Source organism: Alligator sinensis, unplaced genomic scaffold (assembly GCF_000455745.1).
Source record: "Alligator sinensis unplaced genomic scaffold, ASM45574v1 scaffold2065_1, whole genome shotgun sequence".
Lineage (NCBI taxonomy): Eukaryota > Metazoa > Chordata > Crocodylia > Alligatoridae > Alligator > Alligator sinensis.
In genome coordinates this window covers 14,668-24,638 of record NW_005843643.1, presented here as the reverse complement: position 1 = coordinate 24,638, position 9,971 = coordinate 14,668, and the positions used below count along the sequence as shown (strand labels likewise).

Here is a 9,971-nt window from a genome sequence, read left to right as displayed (position 1 = left end):
GGAAAGAGGAAGGGAAACAAGAGTGTGCCGAGGTCTCCTTCTGACGGTGGCATGTTAAATCTAGGAAGTCTGTGGGAAGCTGCAAAGCAATTTATCGGTCGTGGATATGGAAGTATGTACCAGACGAGAGCTCGAGATAAATGAACAAACTTTTGGATCCGTTTTAGTAGGGGAACTCCAGTGAACTTTGAACGAAGAAGGCTTTTGTAATTAGGATGTTTTAAATAAACTCGGGCTCAGACATCACAGGAAAGAAAACGAAATCTTGTGGCAGAGGGCAGACAGCTGTATCCTTTCCCTACAACACTGGTGTCCTGTCTGCCCCCCCACCCCTTTCAGAGGTAAAAAAAAATGGACTATTGAGATGAAATATAAAAAAAGGAGACTGCCAGGTGGCAAATGTCTAGCTTAGTTTGCTTAAAAAGTATCATCATGGGAGTTATAGAAAGCTCAAAGATACTTAGGGAAGTTGCTGTGCAAGACAGGATGGATAGAGAAGGGTCTTTATATTGTGGCTTGTGTGAAGGAAAATTTCCTAATGCTAATGAAATGCAGACTATGTGTATATGTGCAGACTACGTATCAATTGACACTTAACAGGTTTGCAAAGAGTCACTCCCCTCCAGAAAGTGGACAAGGCTTGCATTAATATGACCTAATTAATTGTAAAGCCATCAGCTGAAGGTACATCCCTCTAGATTGTGTCCAGATTAGTGGTGCAGATGGCAAGGAGATGAGAAGAATTTTTTGCTGGCCTATTCTGGGGGAGAAAAAAATCACTATTGGAGTATACAGCATAACAGCTTGGGGGAAAATGGAAAGAAGAAACAGGCCACGTCTACACAAGCGGCAGGCTCGTTAACTGCACAGTCGTTTAGTACTTGCTTAACCGAGCACTAAACGACTGCGCAGTAACCAGCGTTACTACACAGTACCATCCCCGCACGGTTATTTTTAGACGCTTCAGTAGCAATGAGCTACTGCACCGTAGCATCTTGCGTGGACGTGCCCACGGAGTAACGAATGCAACTTGCCTGAACTGCAACTCATTTTAATCCCAGGGCCACAAAAACACGCCGTAACAGGAAAAACAGTGGGGCTACAACCAGCTTCTCAAACTAAAGTGGAACAGGCATTTCCAATCTGCTGCTTATCATCAAGCTAATGTCATGTAACAGTGGGATGAGGTTCAACAGAACCGTTGATTGCTCGGTGGAGTGAATGCTAATTGTGGAAGAACATCGAAGTCCAACACTGACATAGTGTCTTGTATCTGAGAAGGACTTAATGAGCGTTAGGACTGGGAAAGCGAATTGCTTGGTTAGCACAGTGCAAGCAGCTTTGGACTCGTTTCTGTCTTTTTAGTTGGTTTCTCAGATTCACGCTCCGTATTCTTGTCCTGCTTGTTTCAGCGATGTGCTAGACTACCGGAAAGTAACGCGTAAAGTATGTTTGTTCAGTGGTCATGAGGACTTCAAATCAAAAGTAACCTGGTTACACCTAGAAGAAAACTAGTCTGGTCACGTAGTTAATTTGGCTTCAGTCATTGCCAGAGAATCCAGCAAACGATCCCTCAAAAGGGTTGTTCCTGGCATAGTGACACCCCCCAGCCTAAATGTCACGTTGCTGTGGGAGCTTTGGGTCTAATTCGGGGTGGGCAACATGCAGCCTGGGGGCTGGATGCGGCCCGCCGGGCCATTCTGTCCAGCCCGCAGGGCCCTAAAAAATGTAGAAAATTAATATTAATCTGCCCTGGGCTGCCTGTCATGCAGCCCTCGATGGCTCTGCCCAAAATAATTGCCCGCCCCGGTCTAACTACACTCCAAAATCCCAGTGTGGCCTAGTGACTATGGTAGGGAATTGCAAACGATAGCTCTTGTATTGCATTCACCCTTCTGATAGCAAATCTGCCGGAGGCAAGTCGCAACTCCTGCGCCTTGGTTTCCCCCGTCTGTAAAATAGTTCTTGCACCCAGGGATGTCAGAGGTTTATCTGATAGTTGTGCTACCGTTTGAAACCCTTTCATGAAAAGTATTGTGCAAATGAGGATTGTATCGCTATTCTTTTGGGTTTTTTCAAAGCTGAGCTATCAGCAATGCATCTGAAATGGCTTGGTGCACTGACCGCTGTAACATTTTAACTTCTGTCTACAGTCAAGAAGAGGAGGATGATTCACACTCCCGATATTACGTCCCCAGTTACGAAGAGGTTATGAACACTGGCTACACCGAGACAAGAGACTTGGACAGAAGCACCAGGATCAGCATGTCTCTACCCTCCTATGAATCTCTAACTGGGATCGATGAAAACACACAGACCTCAGCGACCGCTGCTACAGGCCCCGAAGCCAACGCGGAGCGGCAGCCAAGCAGACACAGCTCTCGCTTGAGCAAACGCCTGAAACCCCTGAAGGTTCGGAGAATTAAGTCCGAAAAACTGCACCTAAAGGACATCCGGGTTAACCTGCCAGACAAAAATTCAAGTCATATAACGATAGAGCCATTGACCCCTCCTCCACAGTATGATGAGATTCAGGACAAAGCTCCAGGTAGTAGACAAGGGACTTAATATCTACAGACTGTCCAGGTAAAAACACTACTTGAACTTTGATTTCTGGGTACAAAACAGTGACATTTCCACAAGCTTGAAAGAGATCAAGGAAATGCTGGACTCTATATACCTCTTTTTTTTTTAGATGGACCAAATGAGCCTTTCAACAGATGGTTGCTCATGAACACTGGTGCATCTGATCTTCTGAAAGAAGTGAAGTTAAGAAGTACTAAATCTATACTCTTTAAATTAAGGAGCACCTTGCCTGCATCTTTTATAGTCTCTTTCTAAGCCACTAAAGTATTGTTGTTGGGGTTTTTAACAATTTACATGTGGAAAAGAGGGGGGTGGGGGGGGTTAACTCTTTTTTTTCCCCTTTAGTTTGACATTATTTGTATTTTCTTAAATGAAAGAAAAAAAAACATTGTAGCTTTCTGTGCTTCCATTAAAAATGGAGTTGGGCTAATGGTAGAAAGCAAGCCTACGTTTTTGCAACATTTCATAGTTTGCCGAGAAATAATCCACTGAATGAAACGAGAACGTGAAATCCAGCACGCATTTATTTAATCGTTTTACCATTAACCCGCGATGCCAGTGAGGAGCTTTCTATGTGCTGTTGGCCAAAGGGGGAGCATCATTTTGGGCGCTCCAGTATGAAGGGACAGTCTGTTCAAGATTAACTTGTGTAATTTCGGTCAGTTGGACGCCACTCTAGCGTCCCACGGCAAACGTGTTCAAAATGCTCGAAGCTAGTGTTGAGTGTGTGCTGTGCAAACAGACTTTAAAAATAAATATTTTGTATATAGTGTGTGCATCTGTATGGGTTTGTAAATGGGAACGAGTGAGCTGCTTTAACCCCGGGATGAAGGAAAGGAAGGATGCAGTGGTTTTCTCCTGTTTCTCAGCTTGGAAAGTTCCTGTTGCCGCATTCGTGATGCATTACATCTCCGTTTTTAGTAAAGCCACGGGAACCATAAAAGCATGCATATCTGTGACGTCACGTGAAGAAATATGCGGTAAGTGCAGCTTGGAAGAGGAGTTTCCTGGATTTCAACAGACAAGTCACAAATCTGTTGTCTCGGTCTCTGGTATGAGGAAGCGGACTTGGTTTGACTTTGGGCAAGCTAATTTCCCTGATGCCTCTTTTCCTGGAAGTGTCCTTGGCACTTCTCCCTCTGAGAAGAAACCAGTTGTTGAATATGTTGGTATACCAAGACACTTATTAAGGGATAGAATAAGATCAAGTAATGTGGCTGCTTTGTATGAGACTGATGCTACAGAGCAATGCATATTAGGAAACTTTGTGTCCGGTATGAAATAAGACTCGTGAATTCTGGGGATTGGGGGTAAATGTGGTGGCTTTTATTAGATCAGCTAAGTAGTTGGAAAAGTTGTTCTTTGCAAGCTTTCGGGCACAAACACCCTTCTTCAGGCAGAGAGAGGCAGAGGGGTGGAAAGGGGTATGTTTTTGAGTGCCAAGTGATCCTGTCTTAATTAATAAGAAGTCCTACTCTAGAGAAACTCAAAATAAGAGGCTAAATATGAATTGTCTGGCCTGAAGACCTGTAACTCCTGCTGATTTAAGCATGTGGTTTTCTTTGCTGTCTTTAATCACGGCATGATGTAGGGTACAATTTCCATATTTCCTTTCCTTTTAAAGAGAGGAGAAGAGCTTAAAAATTGAACAGAAAGACTGTGATTGCCGTTGTGATGTCTATTGTGCACCTCTCTGCGGAGATGCTTAACGAATGTTGCGCCTTTAAGTAAGGATTACCGTTGGAGAGGACCCGATTCCCTAAATCGGCAGCGAGTGTTGTTGTATGCCATGACTAATACAGTTCAAGATGGGCAGACTCTCGGTTAAGATCTGGTGAATCCTGTTTAGGCACGTTGCAGATAATCTCAGTGGTGTCTAAACAGGCTAATGTGAGTCATGGGACCTAAGCTGTGAAAGCATTAGCTCTTTGCTCAGAAGTCGCTGCTCTCCTGTTTTGAGAGAGACACGTGCATCGATACCACGACTCTTGTGTCCGAGCAAAATCCCTCTGCCTTTTTCTGTTCACACGTCCCCTGCCCGTGACTAAGCAATGTGGTGCTTAACAGGAGACGCAGCTCATATCTTAAATTACAATAGCACTTCAATATCATTAAAAGCACCACAAGAAGAAAAAAATCTGACCCTGGGCGCAGTGCCTTATAACATTGTGTTTCCGATACTGAGGATTTTTATGAATCCCTTCTTTCCATGCTTCAGGGCATCTGCTGCTCACCTGTAAGGCCCGGGAAGCCTGCATTGCTGTCCATTGGTTTCCCTGCCTTCCTCTGAAGCCCTGGACACTGTTCTCCAGACTCTAGGGCAGTTTCCCTACTGAAAATGGGATAGATTCGCCCCTTACCAGAACAAGCTTTGGGAGCCAGTTGGCGAAGGAAATGGGTGAAGTGCATGCACCCCAGAACCTGGGTGGTACACATTGTGCAACTGGACTGAATGCATCTATATCGCATACGCGTGCCCGCTTAATTTGGATAATCGGTAGAGAAAACGGCTCCAATATAATGCGTGTCAATGAACGGCCGGGTCTGCCTGCTGATTTCCAGTAGCTATCACGCACGACTTGGTGTTTGCTAGCTCAAACTACCTCTCTGTGCAGATCTGCTCCCTTCCCAAGTCTGTTATATCAAATGAGCCAATTGTGCCTTAATAAAGCTTTTAAAATGTGCTAATGAATGAGACAAATTAATGAAATGCAGTAAACAAATATAAATTGGCACAGTTGAATCTTATTAGCCTGTGCTAATTAGGAGAGTCATTTATGTGACATGGTTCTGTTCATAATTAGCACACCCAGTCAAAAGATTTTATTTTTTTATATATATATATTTTGTCGCGGCGCACCCCGCTGCCCCGCTCCTAGAGAGGGGAAAACTGCTGGGGAAAAGCCCCAGCAGGGATAATGAATACAGCTGTGGGTTGCCAGGGCAACTAATGAGAGTCAGCTGCCTATAGGGGGCAGGGCCTGGCTCCTATAAAGCCTAGAGCCAAGGCCAGGCTGGCAGTTCCCTGCCAGCAGCCAGAGGGGCAGGAGCTCTTGCAGTTAAGATGGGGGGAAAAAAGCTTACCAGCAAGTATAGCTCGTGAGAGCTCCAGAGGCTGGAGCAATGATGTTAAATTACAGCCAGGAGGCTTATGTTGTTAGGGCCCAGTGCCTTGGGTTTTGGTTATAGCCAGGGGGCTCGAGTTTATGTTTGTGTTCTAGTGTATTACACCGGTGGTTTGGGTGAGGCTATAGGGGTTGGAGGAGGCCTCGTAGGGACCCCAGAGGTGTGGGGGGGCCCTAGCGCCAGTGAGGGGTGCAACTTGCGGGGTGTGTAGACCCCAGCCCAGAGAGGGGCATTTAAAGAGCCCCAGCGTGGGCACAGCAAGTCCCAAGAGAGGGGCGATGTTACTAAGAATCCCAGTGAGGGGCACTGTATTAGAGAGGGCCTGGAGTGGGCCCAGTGAGAGCCCAGAAAGGGGCAATAGTATAGAGAGACATACCAGCGTCTATCCCATCTGCGAGGCTTGGGGCGTGGTATTAGGGGTTGGTTGGAGCCACGCGTAGCCCATAAGGCTAGGGTGCCTGGGGAGCACCCATCATACCGGGAGACCCCCAGGGGGGTCCGGGAACACACGGAGACAGAGGTCCCAGCTATCCGTGCCCAGGGAGTCGTAAGGCAGCCTCCCAACATGTATTAAACAGCAAAGACGTGGCGGGTGAGAATCGAGGGTGCCCTTGGGCCGAATTAGCACGGAGAGAGGGCCTTAAGGAGATCACAGCCCTCCTGTAGGACCCCGCCATGACTATATATATATATATATATATCATTCTGCACAGCACTGGTGCTGCAAGGCACTGGGAATAATGGGAATCTTTGACACTGGCTTCCCTAGCGACATGACCAGCATAGCTGGGGCCTTCAGCTCTAATAACCAACAAAAAAGGCAACACCATGGAGCCTATGGAAGTAGTCCTGCTTCACAACAGCTCTTCTGATGGGTTGGGTTATAATGCAGGTGCGAAAGAAAGACATGCATTTTCTATGGGAGGTGAGGTAACGAGACAGGACATCAAAACCAAAATTAATGAGCCCAATTCTGCCCAGGCAGTTGTACTCAGACCAAGAGATGGGGTCTTAAGCTACTACTGTTCATATGCAGAAATATGTGAGGGGTTTTGTTGATTTTATGTGTGTGCGTATTTATATGTATATGTGTGTGTATAAATATAATATGCTACAAGTAGACTCGCATCAAGAATGGAGTCCCAATTCAAGCAACTGCTCTTGCACTGAGGCAGTGGACCAAAGCCCATTCAGTTGAGGAGCTGCAGCACACCAGATAGGTGCAATCTAAGATGCCGCAGATGTGTGTGTGTACGGAGGGAACAGGGGTCATCTAGCGTGGTTCTGTGACGAATGTGACTAGTGCTAGAGGAGGCTCTTTGCGCTATGTCATGTAGCGACAAAGTTTTATTTTTGTCTCCTGTAAATTTTACATTATTGTACAATCAAACACACCGCGCATAGCGACTTACCTGATTTCCATTGGAGAAGGACGTCCGCACCTGGGTTCTGTGATCGCACAAACCTGGTCCTACAACACTTGGTGCATGTGCCATGATGGGAATCAGCTGGCTGCAGTGGCATGCAAGACCTGGAAGCAGTGGGAAACGGCTGTCAGCGGCGGTGCCCTTTTAATACACAGTCCCCTTCGTGTCAAAATGCATTGTGTCCCCCGACAAAGATCCTTGTACAATAGCTGCCTTGGTTGTCTGCAGGTTTTCTGTCTCGCTGCTTTTTTTCTCTCTTAAAACACCCTGGCTAATGACGTTTGTACTGCCGAAAGAAATAATTTGATTTTTCTTAACTGTAAGCCCTGTCTGCACTGAATCAGCATTTTTAACTGGAACTGATCTGAAATGCTCTTGCTTAAAAAAGTTGATGTAGTTTCTTGGCCAGCATTAAAGGAAGCAGATTTGGGTTGTGTTTCGGTCATCTTTTTTCAGCAGAGGCAATATGCCAGCACTTCATTGTAAGGATTTTTTGAATTACTGCAATCAAGAAAGGATGCAGAAAGGAAAGAATGAAATGAGTGCAGGTATTAAATAAAATAGCACCAACGTTTTGTTTCTGTTTGGAAATAACGTCTTTCCCACTTTAAAAATATACTTGCTCCAATTCAATTTTAAAATTAAAGTCATAATAGCCCACAGCTATATTGTGACACCAGATTCATCCTTTTCCATGGTTTTATACATGCAAGTGAAACTTAGCATTTGCTTCCTCAAAGCTGAGAACTGCAAAAATAAAGTAATCACCAAATAATGGAAGTAGAGCCAAGTATCTTTTTAAAAACTTCTCTGAGACTGTGGTTGTAACCCAAGAAAGCCAACCTGTGGCTCTTAGTGAACCTGGAAGTGTCCATTTAAAAGAACAGACAAAGAGAAGTGCATTGTGCTCTCTGCTCAGACTTGTTCTGCGGGAACCAGTTACCCTACTTTCCGGCGGTGACTAAAAGTTACTGTCATTTAGTTACACTGCAGTTTACAACACGAATACCAGAGAAAATGTTTCTGAAAATGGCAAGAAAAGCTGGGTTTGGGTTAGTTTTTTTTGATTTTTTTTTTTTTTTTTTAAAGCCCAGCTATTTTATAGATGCCAAGCTAAACTGAGTCAGATTTCCGGCGTTGCAGTACTTGTTTGTTCTTTTTTTAAAGTGACCTGCTCACAAACATGGCACAAATACAGAACACGGTTGCACTTGTCTCTCTGGGCTATGCACATCTCTCTGTCTCTCTCTCTTTTTTTAAACATAATTCAAAATTATTAGCACTTGCACAGCCAGACCCGGAGCCAGGTTTTGTCACCTGCAGCTGACTGTCGTACATGGGATCATGGGGAGTGCAGAGACGGGGAGAATCAGGCCTTCATTTGGCTTTGCACTAAGTTGTAAGATGAAGTTATTTTCTTTCTCCTCAGAGAGTGTGTGTGTGTGTGTGTGTGTGTGTGTGTGTACGTGTGTGTGTATGTATGTATATATTAGCTAGCATAACATTGCAATAGTTGCATTGCAGTCTATACACACACTAGCTAGCAAAACGTGTGTGTATATTGTGTGTGTATGAGTGTTCGCATGTGTATATGTCTATTTGTGTGTGTATATGCGTGTGTATGAGTGTACGCATGTGTGTATGTCTGTATTTGTGTGTAGTGTGTGTGTATATGCGTGTGTGTATGAATGTACGCATGTGTGTATGTCTATTTTTGTTGTGTATATGCATGTGTGTATGAGTGTACGCATGTGTGTATGTCTGTGTGTGTGGGGGGGGGTATATGTGTGTGTGTATGAGTATACGCATGTGTGTGTCTGTATTTGTGTTGTGTATATGCGTGTGTGTATGAGTATACGCATGTGTCTGTATTTGTGTTGTGTATTGTGTACATGCGTGTGTATGAGTGTACGCATGTGTCTATTTGTGTTGTGTATTATGTGTGTATATGCGTGTATGAGTGTACGCATGTGTGTCTGTATTTGTGTTGTGTATTGTGTGTGTATGAGTATACGCATGTGTGTGTCTGTATTTGTGTTGTGTATTATGTGTATATGCGTGTGTGTATGTGTACGCATGTCTATTTGTGTTGTGTATTATGTGTGTATATGCGTGTGTATGAGTGTACGCATGTGTGTCTGTATTTGTGTTGTGTATTGTGTGTGTATATGCATGTGTATGAGTGTACGCATGTGTCTGTATTTGTGTTGTGTATTGTGTGTGTATATGCATGTGTATGAGTGTACGCATGTGTCTGTATTTGTGTTGTGTATTGTGTGTGTGTGTACGCATGTGTGTGTGTATTTGTGTTGTGTATTGTGTGTATATGCGTGTGTGTATGAGTGTATGCATGTGTGTATGTCTGTGTGTGTGTGTGTATTATGTGTGTGTGTTGTGGCAGAAATGCCCCCGTCGGTGCCCCTCTCCAGAGATCTGTCTCAGCCAGCCCGAGAGGCTGCTGTTGAATCTCTCACAGCGGGGATCTCGCTCCTTGTCTGCAGACAAAAGCCTGGCGCCTGGGAGGCGATGCTCTGGTCACCTGGGCAGGGGGGGAAAGACCCGGCCCTGCGCGCGGGCCCAGGTAGCCAGGGATGCTTTGCAGATTGGACGGTTTGTAGCCAGTATTGGCAGCTTCGATTGGACTGGCTGCTGAGGTCAGAGAGGTGATAAAAAGGCCTGGGCCAGGAAGAAGGGGAAGCCTTTAGCCATGCGGTCATCCAGGTGAATCTGAACCTGGCTCTCTCCTCATCACCGCGTGCTCCAAGAGTGCCCTGCCTCCAGAGGAAACAGCAACCACCTCTGGATGATGCGAGTGAGTAACCTACTAGAGAT

General features: G+C 45.2%; 1 protein-coding gene across 8 annotated transcripts in view; it reads left to right on the top strand.

The window, feature by feature from the left end:
• TMEM51 (transmembrane protein 51) overlaps window positions 1–3,021 on the top strand; it is a 30,323-nt gene extending 27,302 nt beyond the window's left edge. For 7 of the 8 annotated variants that reach the window (XM_014527564.2, XM_025195614.1, XM_025195609.1 and 4 more), the window contains exon 3: window positions 2,154–3,021. In XM_014527564.2, coding sequence (XP_014383050.1) covers window positions 2,154–2,568 — 415 coding nt within the window. In that variant the 3' untranslated portion in view covers window positions 2,569–3,021. The remainder of the gene's footprint in view (window positions 1–2,153) is intronic. The other variant, XM_014527565.2, reaches the window with a different exon arrangement.
• Window positions 3,022–9,971: the final 6,950 nt, after the last annotated feature.